Here is a 22,146-nt window from a genome sequence, read left to right as displayed (position 1 = left end):
AAATAGTAACAATAAGTTGCCTTTTTATTCCACTTTTTTTCTCAGGGAAGCCTATTATGCATGGAGGAGAAGACCGTGGCAAAGTCCCCCAGTGGGCTTCTAAGGGAGGGGTTGGACTAGAAGACCTCCAAGGTCCCTATGTTCTATGAGTTCTCCTTCTGAAAAGCACTCCTACAGATGCCTGGTGAATTGGGAGGCCTTCAGTTGCCAACTAAAAAGCCCATCTGGGCTGTTCCACCTGGACTTCATTTGGGGGGGAACTCTAAACCTGGAGGGCTACCAGACATATCCTTCTGTGAACCACACGCCTGTGGGAAGAGCACCCCCCCATCGCTGCCACACACCCCGCCCCCCAGGTCTCAGGGAAAGAGTAGGTGGTGTGGGAAGACAACCTCATAATCTGATAGAAAATGTAAGGCAGGACTTTGGCTACTGATGGCAGTCCTACTGTGCTTGTAACAAGGAGAGCAAAGGTGCCTTCTTTAGGACCAGTCAAGTGGGATGTGTGCTTGTGTATCTGCCTTCTGGATAATAACACTAGCAGTCAGTCCCAAGATATTTGGAAAATGGAGCTCAGCTCCTTCATGGACCCATCCATGCAGTTTTATTGCCTTCCGCTGGGATGGAGTTTTAAATTTCTTGCTCTAGTTTATAACCCTGAAATTCTGATCTTCCATGGAAGGATTTATCACCAGTTGGAAGCAAATGAATGAATAAACAACAACAAAAAGGTTGACTAGATCCTGCCACCAACTGGCGAATATATGTCACAGACATAGACTGTCTACATCAGTGTTTCTCACTGTTAGGAACTTTAAGATGCGTGGACTTCAACTCCCAGAATTCCCCAGCCAGCATGCATAAATTCTAGGAGTTGAAGTCTACATATGCTGGCTGGGGAATTCTGGGAGTTGAAGTCCACGCATCTTAAAGTTGCCAAGGTTGAGAAACACTGGGAAGGATGGATGGATGGATGGATTCTCATTCTCTCTCTTTCCCTCTTTCTCTCTCATCAATATATATCACAGAAGAATTATTAGAGATGATAAATAAGAAAAAAACAGCAGCAGCATATTTCACTATACTAATTCATATTCTAAATAGAATATAAACTATTGAGGGGGAAATGGCTGAATCCACCCTCCCTCCCTTAATTTAGATCTTTATTATGTTTCATTTGTTTTGTTTTATTAAATGAATAGAGAACGCCTGCTCATCAATAGCTATTAATAGTGGATATTGAAATCTTTACACTGGATTAATTTCTTGCCAGATGTCTATCATGTGGGTAAAAAAACACAAGCCAAGAATATTACTAACGTGATCACATTTTATCCATAAAATAAGCCAACAACTTTTCTTTTCATCACAAGTAGCTTTTAAAAAGGATATTGAACTAATTTACAGAGACAATAATATATAGAGAGAGCCAGTTTGGTCTAGTGGCTAAGGTGCTAGGCTAGAAACCAGGAGTCGGTGAGTTCTAGTCCCGCCTGAGGCATGAAAGCTGGCTGGGTGACCTGGGGCCAGTCCCTCTCCCTCAGCCCAGCTCACCTCACAGGGTTGCTGTTGTGGGGAAAAAAGGAGGAGGAAGGAGTCTTAGGTATGTTTGCTGCCTTGAGTGATTTTAAAAATAATAAAGGCAGGATAGAAATAATAATAAAAAAGGTAGTGTAGTGAACCCAACAGTGCAGCATCCATAGCATTCCCCCCAATCTATACGAAGATCTGATGAGAGATTAATATAACATAAATATAACATAAGCACACACACATACATATCCCTCCCCTCTTTCTTTTCTCCCTGAAAAATCAGGTATAGCGGAGTCTAGAGAGATGCAGTATTGCTGCGTTGCTAAGATACAAAGGAAGCATCCTGTCCCTTGGTTATCCACAAAGCTTCTTCCAATAGCTGGTGAGTAGCAAGAAGAACAAATTACGGGCATTTGTGTTTCAAATTAATAAAACTCTTTTTCAAAGTAACGTGGGTCTGGTTTTGGAGGTGTACCTTATCCATGTTCTTAAGCAGAGGTCAGACTAAATTAGCAGTTAGCTTGTTTTCTATTTGAATAGGATTCCGGGTTCTGTGCTGAATGAGTACAACTGTAGGCCAGTTCTCAAATACTGATTTCTGAAAGGGTAAAACCATCTTGCTATCATTCCAACATCTTTATTTCTTCCTCTTCCTCTTCCTCTTCCTCTTTTTTTGATGGTTTTTAGATCGGAGGCTCAAGAAAACTTATAATAATTAGTAATGGAAACATAATGGGAATTTATTATTCAACTTGTTTTTTCTTTATTATTATTTTAATAGATCTCTAATCTAGAGCTACCCAGGAACCAAAAATGGAGAGTGCCTACCTCAGAAAATCCCTGGGCCCTTGCTTAGCGGAAGGCCTTGCTGAAATTGCGGAACATCGACCATCAGATCCCATACTGTACCTGGCCCACTGGATTTACAAATATAAAAAGAATATGATTGAAGAACTGCAGGTGGGGTTTCCACTTCTAACCTTCTTGGTGTTCTGAACAATTTGAAAGCAGCTCAGGATTTCTGCAGTTTCACGGCATGGACAGTTTTTGGGAGCTGAGTCTTTGTTTCTAGCTCTGCCAAGGTCTGAAAATATATTTTTTTTCTTTAACATGGGCAGTCACATTCCCCATTGGCAGGAGCTCCTACTTCACCAGGCCTCCCAGCTCCTGGGTTTGAGATCTTTCAAGGGAAAAGGTGTGATGGCTTTTCAGCTCTCCCTCATGGCAACAGCTTTGTCCCTTCCCTTCCCTTCCCTCTTTCATCTCTCCTCCCTCCCTTCCTTTCATCAGAGAAATGCACACCATAAATAAATTGTAGATGGGATGAGAGGGTGTGAGTAATATATTTTATTTTAGTCTCGCATGGAGAGAAAGAAAGGGAATTTTGTTTCTCCAGCTCCAGGCACAGCCAAGATAAAATAAAGTTCTTTGCTCCTTATTCTCAGAGTTTTGAGGCTGGCAAAAATAAAGAGAAAAATCAAGGGGATTGGGGACTGCCTTCAAACTGCTTCTGAAGGATTGATGGGGTGAAAACTCCCTCCTTTTGACATCTATTTGGTCCAGTCCTTTTAAAAAATGGGTGGCACTCTGAAACTAAAATGGAAGGGGGATGGTTTGTCTGCTCCCCTTCTTCCATTGTACTCCACTCTATTTGTATGCAGAACGGGCACCGAGTTCTCTCTGCTTCCACCCACAGAACCTGATTTTCTAAAAGGCACTGCAGTTGTGGGAACTGTCAAATGTTTGTTTTATTGCACCCTTAGAGGAAATTGGACAGGGAAGAACTGGAGCGAGAGCGGGAGGAGGCTCAAAAAGAAGTGGAAATGTTAGAAAAAATGAAAGAAGAAGAACTTTTGATTCAACAAAAGCTGGAAGGAGAGAGACAGGTAGGACGATTTTTTAAAAAAACGTAGATATGAGCGTAATCGCTGTTGTTTAAGTCTTCTGATTATATACTTTAGGCTGTGGGGACATGCATGTTCCCTGATTTAAAATATTTTATTTTGCAATGTTGACTTTGCCACATTACTTGAGCCATCTTCTCAAAATGAACCAATTCCGTATGTCATCTCTCAGGCCAGATTAGCCTGTCAAGTCTGGTTCATAGATATGAAATGTAAATGTTGTTATTATGTCCAGATATACCTGTATCAATGCAACAATTACAGTTATGTTTTTCTTCTGACTGCTCTAGAATTATGCTGCCTATTTGAGCCTGCATCTTGTGGCATAAAGACACAGATACATTTAAAAGATCTAAACCTTTTAATCTATTATGATTTACTATTCATTTACCATTCATTCATTCATTCATTCACTGTTTACTCCCACATACTGGGGTTGAATTAAGTTTGTTAAATGTAAAGCTACGGTTTAAGGTTAGGAGATTATTATGCTCATAAATGTAGAAAAGCAAAGACGCAACATTAAATCATTCTTGCTTTCAGCAGACGTAGGCTGGGTTTATGTAATTCCTGAAGCCAAAACCAACCACCCTCCTTCAAAAAAAGCCAAAAAACAATGCTTGTATTATAGCTCAGAGGGCTGAATGCATCCGGCCACTGTGGTTTAAAATGCATGTGCAGTCTATGACTCAGTGATGCTGTTGAAAACTAAGGTTTCTTCTTCCTGGCCACATTAAAGTGCTTTCCTCCTCCAATTCTTGAGGGAGCAGAAAAGCATATCAATTTTTTTGTTTGTTTATTACTAAGGCACCCTATTGTGGGACAGATTAAGGAAAATTTAGGAAAGTGATTGGTGGGTTTCCTGGCTTCATTTACCTTCCAATAGTCCAGTTCCTACTGTTGCACTAGTGAGCTGCAACAATATCCACCAGTGACTTCCTTAATATGGGACTGGACTATTGGAGGGTGAGTTTTAACCGATGGCTAGAGTAAGGGGCTTAGCCATCTGTAAAAACTTGCTTTGATCTTGCACAAATGTTCTGCATGGGTGTGTTCAGCTGACGGTCAGGCTTGTTTTGGTATAGCGTTACTTAGGCAGAGTGCTCTTTGAGAACATCGCTCTTCTGGAACAGGGCTAAACTGTGTTTACCCTCCACAAAAGGGCAATCTCTCCTCCCAAAGGAAGCAGCTCAGATAACCCCAGCTCTGGCTTAGAACAAACTTCTGGGGAACCCAGAGTTGGCACCAATTCACACTCTCTTGTTTGCCTGGCATGCGTTCAAGGGACCAAGGTCAGAGAGTGGAAGTGGCAGATGCGCATCAGGTAGATAAGGGAAGCCACTGAATTGAGATCAGATCGATGGATCTTAGCCAGAGACACTCCTGGCCACCTTTTTGGCAATTTTCAAAGCCTGATCAGTTCGTCCCCTTCTATCTAGTCAGGTGTTTTTTTTTGGGGGGGGGGGGACTTCAACTCTCAGAATCCTGGGAGTTGAAGTCCACCCATCCTAAAGCTGCCAAGGTTGAGAAACACTGTCCTAGATGAATTACTGGGATGAGGATGGGAGAGAGAGAGGCAACCAGATCACTCCTTTCTCCTTGTCCTCTCCCCATATATGCACACCCTCACACCCAAAGACTAGCATTCTCTCAAGCCAGTGCTGGTCCCATTTTTCTAGTCAGAAAGATCCAGTCAGGCATTGTTACCACCAGATGCCTCTCTGGAAGCCAGGGATCTGGTCTCTACTAAAGTACAAGTCAGAATACCCTTGATGGACAATGCTGAGCAGCTGGAGAAAAGGGAGTGTATCTGTACCAGCCTAATGTGGCCAAGAGGAGCTGAGCAGATCTTAGCCCTTGACTGTGTCCTTGACCTCATCATTAGTGGCGTGAGGCAGAACATTCATATGGCAATGTTATGGTCAAGAAAATGGGGAAAACACAATTTTAAAATCGGAATGGCTAAAGATGACCAAAAGCTGCCTCTGCATTGGATTAGAGATTAGACAAAGGCAATGTCACGAGGACATGTCCTTCATCAACACTTAGCAAGGCATCTGCCATGCCATGATCAGAAGGATGTGAGGATGAGCCATAAGTATCAAGTGTCTCTTCCATTACATTCAGAATTTAATAACAGAGCTTCCAGCATTCTCTTCATTTTTATGTCCCCCCCACCCTGTTTTTTTCCCCCATGGTATGCACACAGGCAGACATTTCATATGCGAACTCTTTCATCTGAACCAAGGTAGCCCCAAGGGCATGACTCTTTGCTAACTTAAACACTTCCATGAAATGGTTGCAGGCCCAGATGGAACGAGAACAGGAAGAACGGGACAAGATTGAACGAGAGAAGGCAGAGGAGCTCTTACTGGAGCTGAAACGACAGGCAGATTTGGAGGTAAGAGAACATCCCTCCCCATATTTTTTATCCCAAAAAAGATAGTCCCAATGAGGAGGAACCAGGCTAGTCCACCAAAGGTGGCCTTGGTTAGAAGAGAAAAATGCTGACTCCTTGACATTGTCTTATTTCCAGTATGAGGTGCATACTCCATCACCCTCTCTCAACTTTCTTCACTTAAAGAGAGGGATGGAAAAAGAGTCCTGCCCCTCAGGTGATGCATTTTCCAAATAGCCCAATGATGGCACTGCAGTTGAGGCCACCCAGTCAACTGGTTACATGTCTCCATTGTTCCATGGACTTGTGCACACCCAGTGCCACAATAAAGAGAGCTAATATATGAAAAAGCAAACAAGCCTGGCTCTGTTACATCTAGGTCAGCACATTTTGAATTTAGTCCTGGCCTTCTGAACATAGTGACTTCTACTTCAGGAGCCATTTCCAAAGGAATAGCTTCTTTTTCCAGAGTCATACTAACTGATTAACCAAATCAAGCTCTTAAGAGTCTCACTTCTCACCAGGTGGAAGGAGGGGAAAAAATTCTCCCTTTTGATTCCTTTTATTTCTCATTTTTTGCAGAGTGGGCAAGTTCTGATTGTCAAACCTGAGGGTACTTTTGTTTTAAAGTTTGCTGTTTATTTGTCCAGTAAGCTACCTATTTGGAAGGTGACACCTTACTCATAAAATTTGCATGTGCTTTGATGCACATTTTTTGCAGTTCTACATAATATACTATAAATAGTTTTTTTCCCCAATTTTCCTTAATGTTATTCTTTTGGACATTCATTTTTTTTTATTAGTACATGCATTTTTGGGTACTCCCCTAATTTTTTAAAAAAATTATTATTATTGATAAACTACTACGCAAAATTCAGTAACTACACATTTTGAACACTAACTTCTATTCATTCAAAAAAGGTGACATTAGATACGTTAGCTTTCAATGCAAGCTAAATGCAAAATACGTTTGGTGTAATATCAATAAAAATAGTTCTGAGCTAATAGCTATTGAGCAATGGGGAAATAACTCAAGTTACATATTGACACTTTCTTTAAAATATTTCAGTTCATAGAATCATAGAGTTGGAAGGACCCTTGAGGTCTGCTAATCCAATGCCCTGTTCTGTGCAGGATCCACTATCCAGTGCCATCTCTGACAAATGACCTCTAGTAAGGAGAACTCACCACTTCATGTGGCATCTGTTCCACTGACTTAATAGCTTGTACTGTTAGGAAGTTTCTGCTGATGTCGTTCCTTCCGGTTTTATTTTTTTCCGAATTTCAGATAAGAAACAGAATAATCACACTGAATAGAATTCAGGAGAGAAATCAGTGGATCTGTGCAGGAAAAATGGATGGGAATACCGAAGAGTTTTGATATGTTAATATACAAGTCTGTCACACCTTTAAACAATTTGCACGGGAAGACTATTGGATGCAGCTGATACTGTCTATTCAGCTCAGTGTTCTTTTTTAGAAAAACACAATAGGCAATAGGTTACACTTTGATTTGATAGATGTACACTATATCTTGTCAGCTTTGTTTAACTGAATACAAGGTACAGGTCAACATTCCCCAACAGAATTCTGTCCATATTAGTTGGACTGTAACTCCCATCATCACCAGCCTGTATAGAGTGGCAAATGAGTTTTTGTTCTAGGCGAAGATTGCAGCTGAAAAGGAGGCGACTTCAAAGACTTTGGCTGAGCTAACTGACAAATACGGGGCTCCTCATCTGACTAGGGTTGATGAGATAGATGAAATGGAACAGTCTGAAGTAAGTATTGTACAATACTCTGTCCATCCATCCATATCTGTCCTCTATCTCTATCTCTACATCTATCATCTCTCTCTCTCTCTCTTTACATCTTTCTCTCTCTATATACATACAGTATATACCTATCTGTACATGTATCTGTACATATATCTCCATCATCTATCTATCTATCTATCTATCTATCTATCTATCTATCTATCATCTCTATCTCTACATCTCTCTCTATATATATACATACATACAGTATATACCTATCTGTACATGTATCTGTACATATATCTCCATCATCTATCTATCTATCTATCTATCTATCTATCTATCTATCTATCTATCTATCTATCTATCTATCTATCATCTCTATCATATATCTTTGAATTTTGTATACTACTGTAATTCCATAACAGATTCCCAACAGTTAACATCAAGCATAAAACCATAACCTAACAATGTGTATAACTCACAATTCAACAATCACTTTACCCATCAAGCCAAGAGTATCTGTTTTGTTCCTGCCCTGAAATCTTTCCAGAATGATTCTATCTTTACCAGCTTTCAGAAAACTATCAGTATGGATGCCAGCATGGCCTCAGTAGGGAGACTACTCCATAGTAGTGCATCCCCCCACCCAACATTGTTCTTGGGACCCAGTACCTTTTACCCTCCCCCAAATGAAGGACTATTAAAGACTTCTCCAATGAAGACTGTTATCAGGTGGGTCAGTTCACCTTGGAAGCCATATAGAGCATGTTAGGTAAAAACCAGCATTTTGAATTGCACCCAGAACCTTACTGGAAGCCAGTGCAGGGCCTGGAGGGCCAGTGTTATGTGCCTGGAGTGAGTCTCCCCAGCAAACAAATGAGCTGCTGTATTTTGTATGAACGATAGTTTCTGAGCTTCTTGGGCTTCCTTCTTTAGGAGCCCAAGATACTGCCCACCAACCCATTTTCCCTTTGGCCATTTGCCTAGACAAGTGGGTACCCTTCCAAATAAGGCAATGGGCTACAGTTTCCACTGACTTTATATTTTATCAGTGCTGATGTGGAATCCTTAGGTAGTCTTGAAAAGATAATGTTAGATAACATTCATGCTGAAAAACAAGAGGCACTTTTCCAAAGAATCTTTCATTAGAACTTTAAGAATCAGAACATGAGGAAAGGTATCAGCAGCCAAAGTTAGTATCTGCAATTATCTCTTATATTTATCTAATGCTGTACAATTTTTTTACTGTTGTACTCCCTTGGAGATGGTTTTTATTTATTTATTTTTACCACGGATACTCTAAATTTGTACATTTTTCTGCAAGCCGCCGAAAGTCTTTCTGATTGCGGTGGCATCAAAACACTTTAGATAAATAAATAAATAATCTGGTTGCTTTGCTGTGCTTTACGAATTCCAATAATCCTACGAAATCAGCTTCAGGCTTTCTCCCTTTTCTTTTCTTTCCTTCCCCTTTTTCTAATTTTTAGCATGCCATGACTGCTTTGGCTGACTCTGAGGAAGATCAATAATCCTTTTGCTGTAGATTCCAGAAATGTCATGACTTTCTGCGAACACAGATGATCCACGTCAAGGAGACTTAGAATAAGATAATGCAGTTAAGTGGATTGAGAATTAAAAACAAATCAAAACTAAAAAAGTAGCCTAACATGCTCCATGGTTATTTTCTTATTGGAAGATATAATATTTTCATGATGCAATGGTAAGATAATTATAAAGTCTTCTTAGAGTCAGTTTCTAATCTAAGCTGAGTTTCTTAGAGTCATTCTCAACTCAAGAGAGATGAATCGATATGTTTGTGTAATTTTCTGGGCAACAGTACCAAAGAGACTGGCTGTAGCCTTCTTAGAGATGATGCCCTGGTGATTTCCCACCCAAGTATTAAACTAGCCTCCATCCTGTTTGCTTTCCAAGCTTAGACGTGATCATGCAGATGTTGCCTTCTGCTGAGATGACCAAGCCATCTGGCTCCAACAATACTATCTGGGCTAGACTAGGATGTTCCTTTCAGCTGCTTTAGCAACTTCTTTACTGAATTTAGATTTGTCACAACGTAGATTGTTAGATAACCAACTCTCACTGCCATGTAACAATGCAGGCAGAAGCACTTGCATGCTCAGCAGTTTGGGCTTCTTCTAAAAGGGTGTGTTTCATCTGAAAACACACACTTTGTAATGAACTTGTGCTGAGAACTGCCTTGCACAATTTAGGGATACACCGCATAACTTAATCTCAGTGTTGCAGAGCCAATTTGCCTTGGACCTCTGACAAAATTCTGAAATATATCCTGTATCTAAGGTTGTGGATGGTATCTCTCTATCTCAAATTTATTAAGTGAGATTAGGTTGTATAATTTTTTTATTTTGTATCCTAAGTCTTGTTGCATAGAAAGGGCCATGACAAGCCTCTGCTGAGTGCAGAAATGCAAACTTGAGCTCCCAGACAGATGAGACAGTCTATAAAGAGCCTCCCACCAGCTGTCTGAGGAACTGGTTCCATGGTCAAATTGTTCTAACTCTTAGGAAGGTTCTCCCTCACCCTCCCATTCATTCTGGGTCTGCCTTCCTGTAACATCAAAGTTCCAGTTTTAGGACTCCTTGTGCCTAAGCAGTGAAACAAAGTCTTCCAAGCAGAATGACAACAAAGTCAGAGCTGGAGCACAGCTACTGGAGGAAAGTAGCATGGATACATTTGCAACCACTGCTTTGGCACCCATGCCTTACCTACCTGAATGGTGTGTTTTGGAGAAGGCTGCCCTGAGATCATCAGGTACAATTAGGAAGAAGGTTTTGGCATTGGTATCCAAAGATATATAGATCTGTTCTCCCTCCTTCTCTCCAACTGATTCCTGCAGGTTTATTTAGCTAAACCTGAGACGCCTTATGTGGCCACTCTAAAGAATGCATTGATAGTAATATGTCACTCACAGCTGTTGTCATCCGATCAGAGTTGATCAGGATGAAAACTGATAGGGGCCCCAGAATAAAGCTGAACTCAATGAAGATGTGTAACCAGCCTCACTGATATCAAGAATAGAAATCCATGCGGTGCTATAAATATAGTGAAGGCAGGAGAGGCAACTACCTGAGGGTCTACAAAGACAGGGAGTCCCATAGGTCTTTCCCTTGCCACCCATCTTTGCCTCAAGCCTTCAACAAACCTGATCACATGGGGTAGAGCTACCACAGTTGGGCTGCAAAGCTGTGGATAACCATTAGATGGCAGAAAGTGATACAGAAATCTCTAATGCTTTGATGCCATCTACTGTAGTGGTCATCTGAAATTTTGCAGCCCAGAATAGTATGGAGGAGGGGAGAGAAGATTTCCCTGAGTCTAAAGGGGGTGACAGAGAAGGTAAGGAGAGACTCTTGTGGAGATCAGACCACTGCTGTAGTGAGGAAGAAACCACTACAGTATATGACTTTCTTCTTAGGTTTCTCCAGCCTGCTCTCAATTGCCATAGCCTAGGGCAATGCTTGAGCAATTTCACCTGGTGTGTGGGGGATGAGAATTTTGTCTTGGGGTTCAAAGATCTCTGCTTATGCCCCTAAGTCCACGTCTAGGAGTAAAAGACTTATTCTTCAGAAAGATGGAGCCACCTTCTACGCAACAGGTTGTCCAGGTCATCAACTGCTTTTTTTTTTTTGTCTAAGAAAGTATGTTCAAATAAGTTCAACCTTACTTATGCCAGTGGGAATTACATACATTTCAAGAACAAGCTCTTGGATCTCAAGTTGTTTACAGAGACAATAAAAATAAGAGCTGTCTTATGAAGTTACATAAATCAGTGGTACGGTAATCATGATGACTCACTCATTTGATCTGATGGTTGAGACTGTGTCACCTATTTCTGTTTCTCTGGCTGAGTCTTGATGGCTGCACTTCGTTTACTGATTGTTATGAAAGTTGTCAAGATGGGGGGGTGGGGGTCTCTGTATGAGATACCCTGAAGGGATGTGCTCGACCAATGGCAAAGATGGTCAGCTGGTGTGAGTGTGCTTGCTGATTTTCACTGCTGACTACAGGTTCATTCGGGTCAAAAGAGCAACAGTAATGTCTGTGTCCTTCCAGGGAACTCAAGCACAGTTCTGACACTGGACAAGGGGCTGTCATCCCTGTGTGATGGGCAATGAGATTCTTCTTCCACTTCCTTCTATATGATCAGAAAATGCCTAGAAATTTGGGGGATTAGTAAAAACATTCAGAGATACTTCAGGGTGTCATTGAATGCATGGAAAACAAGTCTAACAGCCAAGGGCGAAACAAATGACAAAGTCAAAATTAGTACATGAATATTCATGGTCACATTTAGTACTTGTTTTAGAAATAATGCCACTTACAAATATTTAAACAAAACAAAACAAAATGTGGCTATCAAGTCTCAAAGCAAGGACCCCAAATAGCCCGTTTGCTACGCATGGATAACCTAAAGTTAATTGCAAAATCAAAAGCAGAGCTTGAATCTCTACTGAGCACTGAAGATGGATTCAGTGAGATTATAGGAATGCGATTTGGGCTAGAGAAATATGGAACTTGGGCAATTAAAGGAAGCCAAATTGTTGAAGAAGGTGGATTGCAGATAATAAATGGAATTGCTGTAAGAGGCAACTAGCATCAGAAGAAGGATACAATTGAAGCTTCTGGCTTATTAGAGCAAGTTAATACTAGCTCTAATTACTTGAAATGAATCTGGAAACAAATGAAAACAAAATTAACTGCAGGGAACATAATTAAAACCATAAACATTTGGCTGTTCCAATTATTTGATATATAGTTGATATATCAAACCAGGTATAGTTGATTGGACACAAGCTGAATTAGAGATACTTGACAGGGAAAGAATTAATAACCATGAATCATGCTTTCCTCCCAAGAAATTATGTTGGTTGGCTCTACTTTGCCAGAAGTAAAGATGAGAGGAGATTATTCTGAATCAAGCAAACAGCTGAAGAAGAGAAACCCAGCTTGGATGATGGTAATCAAGCTTAATAAGGAATCACTACTGGTGGTGGTTTGTACAGTAAAGAAAAACAACTAAAGACTACAGAATCAAAAGAAGTTTAAGAAAAGGAAGCAAATAAAAAACACATTAATGCCTGCAAATCCAAACTTCTTTGTGGTCCATATACGGTATACATGATCTGGAAGGAAAATTAATCAAAATTTGTCTTGGCAGTACCTAAAAACCACAATTCTCAAAAAAGAAATTGAAGGGACAATTAGGGCAGCACAAGGACAGGTTATGCACAGACACGTCCTCAAGTCAAAACTGAAATGTTAGCAAGCGCTGATGATGTAAATTCAAAGATGAAACTGTAGATCACCACACTGACCGCTCTAGCAAAATTGCCCAAATGGAGCATGAGGAACACCATCATAGGGTTGCAAAAACTGCATTTGAAGTTATGTACTGAGGTTTCAGTGGATATAAAAAGTCTACACACCCCTGTTAAAATGCCAGGTTTTTGAGATGTAAAAAAAATCAGACCAAGATAAATCACTTCAGAATTTCTTCCACCTTTAATATAACATACAAGCTGTACAATTCAACTGAAAAACAAACTGAAATCTTTTAGGGGGGAAAAAAAAAAAACTAGAATAACGTGGTTGCATAAATGTGCACACCCTTAAACTAATACTTTGTTGAAGCACCTTTTGATTTTATGACAGCATTCAGTCTTTTGGGGTAGGAGTCTATCAGCATGGCCCATCTTGCCTTGGGAATCTTTGCCCATGCTTCCTTGCAGAAGCGCTCCAAATCTGTCAGATTGCGAGGGCATCTCCTGGGCACAGCCCTCTTCATTATGGCCAAAAAGTTCAAAGAAAAACATCCAAGCCTGGCTACATTTTGCAAAAACCTACATCAAGTCTGACAAAAGCATGTGGGAAGATGTGTTATGGTCTGATGAGACCAAGGTGAACTTTTTGGCCATCATTCCAAAAAGTACGTTTGGCGCAAAAACAACACTGTGCATCACCAAAAGTGCACCATACCCACAGTGAATCATGATGGTGGCAACATTAACAAGAGCTCCTGAAACTACATACCTGAAAAAGTCTTAGAAAACATGGAGGCCAGGATCTTGTGCGATTTTACAATATAGACCGACAGACACCTGAAACACATGCTTATTGTTGAGAAGAAGAAAAAAAAAGGTGGGTCACAGGTGTAGCAATATGAGAAGACAGTTGAATAGGTGAAAAACAAAGGGAGAAAGTAACAGAATACCATGATTCGCAAACTGAAGTTGAAAGACTTTGGAAGAAAACACCAAAAGGCATTGAAGCTCTTCAGCAAATATTTGGAAGTTTTGAAGTTACCAGATTTGACAGTGGTGTCTTTGCAAAAACCCATCTTGCTTGGACCTCCGTACATACCTCAAAGACACCTCCATGCTTCCTAAGCTCTTTTTAGAACCCAAATCATCAAATATTACCCAGTCTAAGGCGTGTGATATTTGATGAATGAATAGATCATCATCATCATCATCTATTGGCATCTGTGCAAAAAAGCATAGCATTCAAGTTTCCCAAATATGATATAATCACAAAACTGAAAAAGTTGCTGAAAGTTATGATAAAATGTTATGCGGTTTTCACGTACAAACTGATCACCATCTAGAATACACTAGATACAACAATAATTGAATACCTATCATCTATCTATCTTTTGTAGATACCTAGGGACTGTAGGACTGAAGAAAAATAATTGGAAAAGAAATACAAAATACAGAGCTCTAAGGACTGAAATGGGTAGAGAATGGATCAAGTCATCCCTATGGTTACTGGCACTTTAGGTAGAATAACAAATGGATCAAAGACATTTTTACAAGTGTTAAATATTCCAGCTCTATCAACTGCAAATTTACAAACCTCCTTGCTGGGCACTTTTATGTTATTTATTTATTTATTTATTAAACAGATGTATAAGGCCGCCCAACTCACACACGGTGACTCCGGCTGGCTTGCAGAATTAAAAACCGTAAAAACACAGTAGACACCCCCTCAGCAGCAGCAAACACATTCATATCAGCCACTTGATTGGCTCCAAAGCTTGGGGTCCCCAGGCCTGTTTACAGAACCACATCTTCAGGGCCTTCCGGAACAGGAGCAAGGAGGGGGCCAGTCTTATATCTGGGAGAATGATGTTCCAAAGGGAGGGAGCCACCACAGAGAAGGCCCTTTTCCTTGGTCCCACTAGATGTACCTCCCTAACTGAAGGGACCCACAACACGCCCTGCCTCCCTGCTCTGGTGGGCCAGGTGGATGTGACTGGGGAAAGGCGGTCCTGCAGATAACCTGGCTCCAAGCCATGTAGGGCTTTAAAGGTGGTAACCAGCCCCTTGAACTGGACCCTGAAGCAAATTGGCAGCCAGTGCAGCTCCTGCAAAAGAGGTTACACGTGGGCAAGTCTAGGCTTGTGCAAAACTACGTGGGCTGCTGCATTTTGAACCAACTGAAGCTTCCAGATACATGTTATATCTTAAGACAGTACTTGGACAATTCCTAGGTTCCTGGCTGGAACTCAAATTTCCAAAGAACACCAGTCAATGATGTGATCCTTTTGTTTGTTCTTTGTACTGGCTTATTCTTTGATGAATAAATACATGATGATGACGACGATGTGAATTGGGCTTATGCAGCTAGTATTCCTACCAATTCTTTCATCTGGCTTCTTGGTGGAGAAATTGCTTGAATGGGATCTATTTCACAGGCATTAAAGAGCTCAGTTTCAATTCAGATTTTATAGCAGAGCAAAACATGTGGACAGAACTCATGTCCTTCACACATATATAACCAGCAACCATGATGCAGCATTGTGGCCCACCATCGCTCTTTCTGTGGCTCCCAGAGGGAACCTGTTTTGAAAGAGTTTTGGAGACTTGTAAAGACATATGGTACCCATTTTACCTCTTTAAATTGTCACCTTCCCAAATGGGGACTGCTTTAGATCCAGTCCTCAAAGTGTGGAGCCAAGCCCAGCATGCGCTCAAGCCAGCAGAGATTACACTTCCTTGTTTTTGCACACTGGTCTTATCGCTAAACTGGTTCCACACAGCCAGTTCTCACTATGGACCCTACAACACAGAGTAATCTTCCCCTACTGCAGAAGATCCTTCCTAAATAAAATGCAACTGTTGTCTGGCATCTCAGACCATAAATGTCTGTTTGGAATGCAAAAGCCTTGATTGATAGAGGAATCCACTGAGGAAGAAACAGCCGGGTGAAAAGTGAAACGGGTTCTGTAGCAAAGCACAGAAATAAATCTGATGTCAAACAATTCCTGGACTTGAAGCCTTGCCTCCCAAGAATGTTTGGCAAGGAGCTGTCCAACCATTTCTTTCCATTTCCCCCCACCTCCCAAATAGGTTTTCTTCCCCAAGTAATTGGCTGGATTGGAATACACCTCTTTGGTTCATTATTATCTCACTCAATGTTGTTTTTGCCATTTATATGGGAATCAAACAGAGCCAAAAAAAAAAGAGTGGGTGGATTTATTTATTTAGTTGATAACTGTAAACTTACAAGATTGGTGACTGCTCTGCCAAGTGACTGTTTGCTAAATACATGACAGCATTAGAACATCTGCAGCCCACTTGATTTGGAATATTTGATTCCCACTAAGAACATTCCTGGTTACTTAGATCAGCAGGAGAGCCCTTCTGAAAATGTCCCTGCTGGCCAGAAGTTGGCCAACCCAGGGCACAAGATAACCCCTTCTTTGTGTGCTTCCCAGTCTATTCAATGGTCTCCCCAGAAGGTGCTTTTGGCTTCAAGGATTTAAGAAAATCGCCTTCCAATCGTCTTTATTTTAATGGTGTTGATTACAGTGCTGTGTTTTATATATTGGGCTTTACTGTTGTTAAGTTGACTTGACTGCATATATAGGAATAAAGCTGAGACATGAATTTAATAATAAACAAATATCATTTGGCATTTCCTTGGGCCAAATAGGAGAAGACCCCATAAATGTTGAGGTTTGAAAATATTTTTCAAATGAATCTTTTAGAGTAGGAACAAAAAGAAGAAAAGCCTTAAACAAATGCAAAATATTTTTTTTAAAAAGAAAAAGCCACAAACAAAAGTAAAGCAAAAGAGAAAAGAGAAAAGGGTCCAATTCAAGGTGTCCCAGGTCCAATTCAAGGTGTTGGTTATCACCTTTAAAGCCCTACGGGGCATGGGACCAGGTTACCTGAGGGACCGCCTCTTCCCCATCACATCAGCCCGTTCCACCTGATCGTGCAGAGAGGGTGTCATGGTCCCTGTTCCAATGTTCCTGTGAACATCCTAACTAGTTCCCATGCCATGCTGGTGCTGATACGTGTTACTGTTTGGGAGGGCGCTGCTCTTGGTCTTTTGTACCAGGCACCGTTGTAGAGACTTTGGAATGTCTATTTGGGTTATTTTATTTATTTATTTTATTTATTTATAAACTTATTCACTGCCTATCTCCCCCTCATGGGGGACTCTGGGCGGTTTACAATAAAATGCAGTTAAAACTTAAAACCATTTCAGTCTAACAATACAATAAAATAAGAGTATAGTAAAATCTAAGTGGCAAGAGATTTTAATCAGTCCATGAGTGTAGGACGCCCCTCAAAATCACTTAGGGCACTAGCCAGCCCCAGGTATAACTATTCCCCCTCCCATTCCAAGCCTGCCTACAAAACCAGGTCTTTAGTCGTTTTCAGAAGTCCAGGAGCGAGGGGGCCTGTCTCACCTCTGGGGGAAGGATGTTCCAAAGGGCGGGAGCTACAGCAGAGAAGGCACACTTCCGAGACCCTGCTAGATAGATTTAATAGATGGGGTCCGTAACATGCCCTCCCTGCATGACTGTTATCTTGCCCGTTCAAGGACACTTTCCCGAAGACCGGCAGGAACCGTTAGGAACACCTGCAGGCTGTGGGAGTGGACTCTTTCTGACTCTGGAGGGAGGGATTGGAACTGTCTAAGCTTTAATTGTTTGAAAGACCCACGCTTTTGCCATTCTCAGCTTTGCTCTTGAACGTGCATACTATCCAGTAATAAATCAGATATCCATAAGCTTCTTGTGTGAGTCTGGTTGGAAACTTGGGTAGGCGTTCATCACAGAGGGCATGTTATAGACCCTGTCCTGACTCCCATGAAACACTCTGAGACAAGGAACTGTTCTCTAATGTTTATTGCTAGTACATAACAGTAATCCTAACAAACTGAACAAGCGTGGGAAAAACCCAGCCATATAAACCCCGCAGGTTAAGGCGGTCCCAATCTGTGCCTCTTGGAATGGCTCACCAATTCCTCAGTGCTGCGCATGCGCTTAACAGTCTGGAAGGGAGCCCCCTGCTCGCCATCCTTACTCATGACAGACCCCGTCTGTAAGAGAACTTCATTTGGCGGGGTCCAGGAGGCGGGCCTTCTCTGCAGTAGCTCCTGCCCTGTGGAACATGCTGCCCCTGGAGGTGAGATTGGTCCCATGGCTCCTGGCCTTCAGGAGGAGTCTGAAGACCTGGCTCTGCCACCTCGCTTGGGGCGGAGAGGGGAATAGACCTACATGGGGATGGCTGGTATCTTAGACCACTCCTCCCACGTATGGACTGTTTTAGATTCTTCTGCCACTTGGATTTGATGCATATTCTTATTTTTACTCTTATTTTTATATTTATTTATTAAGAGTAATGCTTTATTCATGTATCATATTTTTACTGTATGTTTGTCGTTTTAATCAATTATTATACTGTAAACTGCCCAGAGTCCCCCGATGGGAGGAGATGGGCGGGGACAAACAAAATAAATAAATAAATAAATAAAATAGGGAAAAAATAGAATAAATGAATATAACAAAAACTTCAGTTCTTACGCAACCAATTAAACCCTAACTGCAAGTCAACAACAGAACGTGATACAAGTCTTCCATCCAGTGTGGGTCAGGTATACTGAAATCTTTTTATCAGAGTAAAGCAATACAGTATTTTTAACTGTAGCCCATGTAGGATTAATCCAATTTAACATCACATTCCCCAGTTAACCCTTACTTCTTTTTCCAACACTCTGTTAATAGCTGTATGAATATTAAACTAAAATTATGCCATTGCAGAACATACCACCAACAGGTGAGTCTTTAAAATATGCTTCCAACATAATTGAAACCCAATCTTTAACCTTGGGTGTCCAATAAGCACACAGAAAAGAACATTTTTAATTATTATTACTGTACTGGTATCTCAAAACACAATTAATAGGATACTAACAGAATACTGTTGAAACTCTAGTGCACTGATTTCTTAAAACAGGATATCCCAACTCTTTGTTCCAAATTACTTGCAGGTTTCCTATATTTACCTTAGTATTACTTTTCAGTTGTGCAAGAAGTTAATTGTAGAATTGGGAACCTCCAAAACTATTTTCAAAAATTTGGGGGGATGCTGCTAATGCAATTGGCCCAACTTGTAGAGACAAAAAATGTTTAATTTTAAAAAAGATTAATTTGGATATATTGATATTCAGGTGTCTTCAACAGTCCAAATTCTTTTTGGAGAACATAAAATGTATTAAAAGGTCTGATGAGCAAGGAGCTGATCCCAAGTGTTTATTTATGTATTTTATTTTTATCCTGCCTTTATTATTTTTATAAATAACTCAAGGCGGCGAACATACCTATTATTCCTTCCTCCTCTTCTTTTCCCCACAACAACAACCCTGTGAGGTGAGCTGGGCTGAGAGTGACTGGCCCAAGGTCACCCAGCCGGCTTTCGTGCCTAAGGCGGGACTAGAACTCTCCTACCACCCGATTGGCTCTTGGGCTGAGAGGGAGGGACTGGCCCAAGGTCACCCAGCCGGCTTTCGTGCCTAAGGCGGGACTAGAACTCTCCTACCACCCCTGATTGGCTCTTGGGCTGAGAGGGAGGGACTGGCCCAAGGTCACCCAGCCGGCTTTCGTGCCTAAGGCGGGATTAGAACTCACAGTCTCCTGGTTTCTAGCCCAGCACCTTAACCACTAGACAATACTGGGTTGTACATGGTGGGTGGATGTAGTCCATGAGCTCCAATAACTTTCAAGCTGCAGTTATCCTAGAATGCCAAAATATTAGGCATTGGTGATGATTAAATAACAACTTTTCAAAATTTTTAGTCTTGTTATGTAATTGCATGCCACAAGTAACTGTAATTAGTGTCAGAGGAATGAAGGAATAATGGCAATGCTCAATAAGTGATAACTAATAAGAACTAATGGTTCAGGTTGATTTCAGATTACTACAAAATTCATTCTCATTCATGCAAGAGGAGGTTGATTTGAAACCTAATCCAGCTATTTGCACACACTATATTTGAGAGTCCGCCCAAAGTTCTGCCTATGCGTTGGAGTGCATGCACAAATCATCCAGGATAGTCCTGCAAGCACCTATGTGGTCCTTGCCCACCCCTCAAAGAGAGGCACTTCATCCATGCTGATGTACCTTGTACAGAAGGTCTCTGAAATGCATTGCAGAATTTTAATTTGTGTAGCTCCAACCACAGAAGGCTGGCAGCTAAGGATATCTTTAGGTTTGTTTACCCCAGCAGCTGAGAACGTTTTACAGCCCATGTCTGGAAAAGTCTTGAAGGATCTTGAAAACTGTTGCTCTTTGAAGTAGGAACAGAGTTGAAAAACCACAAAAACTTGGTGGTGATCCAAAGCACTCTTCCCTAGGATGCTTCTTTGTCCTGTTTGATTCCTCTGCTCCTACAATACTGGAATCATGTGAAAGAATATGTAAATGAAAATAATCCCCAGTCCAGTCCAGGTAGTCCTTGACTTACAAATATTTGTTTAGTGACCATTTGAATTTATGACAGTGCTGGAAAAAGTGACTTACGACTGGTCCTCGCACTTACGACCATCATGGTGTTCCCTGTGGTCACATGATCAAAATTCAGGCACTTGGCAAATGGCATGTATTTATGGCGAATGCAGCATTCCAAGGTCATGTGATCGCCATTTGTGACCTTCCCAGCTGGCTTCCAACAAGCAAAGTCAGTGGGGGAAGCTGGATTCGCTTAACAGCCACATGGTACACTTAATGATCATGGTGATTCACTTAATAACTGCAGCAAAAAAGTTGTAAAATTGAGCATGACTCACTTAATGACTGCCTTGCTTAGCGATGGAAGTTCCAGTCCTAATGGTGGCTGTAAGTTGAGGACTACCTGTACTAAAAGATATATCAGAATGCTTTCAACATGAATTAAATACATGCTTAACGGACACCAAACTTTTTCAGGTTTTTCCAGCTTTGCTTCTCTTTAGAAATGTCTGACCCCAAGCAAGAGAGCTAGATGTGAATTAATTCTAGCATTACCCCCCTTTTCTGAAAGATAAGTATCTGGGAAATGTTACTAGGTCCTTGATGGGCCAGAGAAAATTTCACAAGATGGGACTGAATTCCTGTGGAATGCTGTCAGACTGAATCTTTACAACAGGGGCTTGCCATTTTTTTCTGGACCTTGGGTCACTCTGGAGTAGAAGCAATGATCAGGGCATAAATTAAATCGGTTATCACTGAATTTATCTTTACGAAATGCAAATAGGTGCCTTAGTCCTTAGAAATTTTAGAGTTCCCATTCTTCCTTAGGGTCCCTTAGGCGAGCTTTTAGCGAGGACAAAAAGTCAGGATAAAAATGACATAAATCGCTAATAAAACCATTCAGCTGTCCTGAATTCTCTTTTGCCCTTAATTTCCCGCCCCCCCCCACGATTTTTGAATGCTTTTGTTTGCACCTGGGGCTTTCCCCCATTCGTGTTTGCGAAAAACAAGTTTTCCACGCGTTGAAGCGGCTGCTTCAAGGAAAACTAACCCAGAGGAGATTCAAACTGCTCCCCTCTATCTGATCGGCCCCTGGCCGGCAGACCGCAACGCTCACACTCAAAGCGCCCCGGGGCTGCTGCTGTTCAGAAGCCCACGCGCCGGAGAGACGACAAGGCTCCCCAACTTTAGGGCCGTCGTCTCGGACGACAATCACGACCCACCAATGAGCCAGCGGGACCCCTGAACTCTTCACGCCCCATAACCTTGCAGCCGAGCCCAGCTTCCCCAGTTCCATCAGCCGGGCTCGCTCTATTCGCCCCCTGCGCGCAGCGAACGAAGCCAGCTCGCTCCGCCACCCGGGCTCCTCACGCAACCACAGCGCAAACTTGCCGGCGGCGGTGGGGGGGGCGGGTAGAGAGAGGGCGAGCGAGCAGGACTTCTTCCTCAATTTTCGCCCTCCTCAACTCAAGCGAGGGGAGACCAGCCCTTTTCGGAGCCGGCAGCAGCCTGCGCGAACTCTCGCCCCTTTGCAAAAGATCGCCCCGGGGCCCGGCGCGGGAGGGCACGGGTGGGCAGCCTTTGCAGCGAGGAAAGTGCTTCGCTGCTTCTTTTTCCTCCCCCACTTGCACCCAGCTTCCCCTTCGCCCTGCCAGGGAATGGGCTCTTCCAAGCAGCTCACATGATGAGAGAGGCACTTTCGCTTTTCCATATATAGAGGCCAGGCGGCCTGACAGCTCCCGCGAGGGCGAGGGAACGTGGATCCGACG

At 41.9% G+C, this 22,146-nt stretch overlaps 1 protein-coding gene across 1 annotated transcript; it reads left to right on the top strand.

Annotated features, from left to right (window-relative positions):
* Window positions 1-2,346: 2,346 nt before the first annotated feature.
* Window positions 2,347-9,196, top strand: DYDC1 (DPY30 domain containing 1). The gene is given in 5 exon segments (XM_063306598.1): window positions 2,347-2,493; window positions 3,297-3,419; window positions 5,743-5,838; window positions 7,500-7,616; window positions 9,083-9,196. Coding segments are annotated over 5 exon segments (597 nt in total).
* Window positions 9,197-22,146: the final 12,950 nt, after the last annotated feature.

The sequence above is a fragment of the Candoia aspera genome, chromosome 6, assembly GCF_035149785.1.
Source record: "Candoia aspera isolate rCanAsp1 chromosome 6, rCanAsp1.hap2, whole genome shotgun sequence".
In the NCBI taxonomy this organism is placed as follows: Eukaryota; Metazoa; Chordata; class Lepidosauria; order Squamata; family Boidae; genus Candoia; species Candoia aspera.
Note: the sequence above shows the minus strand (reverse complement) of the source record. Positions and strands in the feature narration are given on the sequence as shown.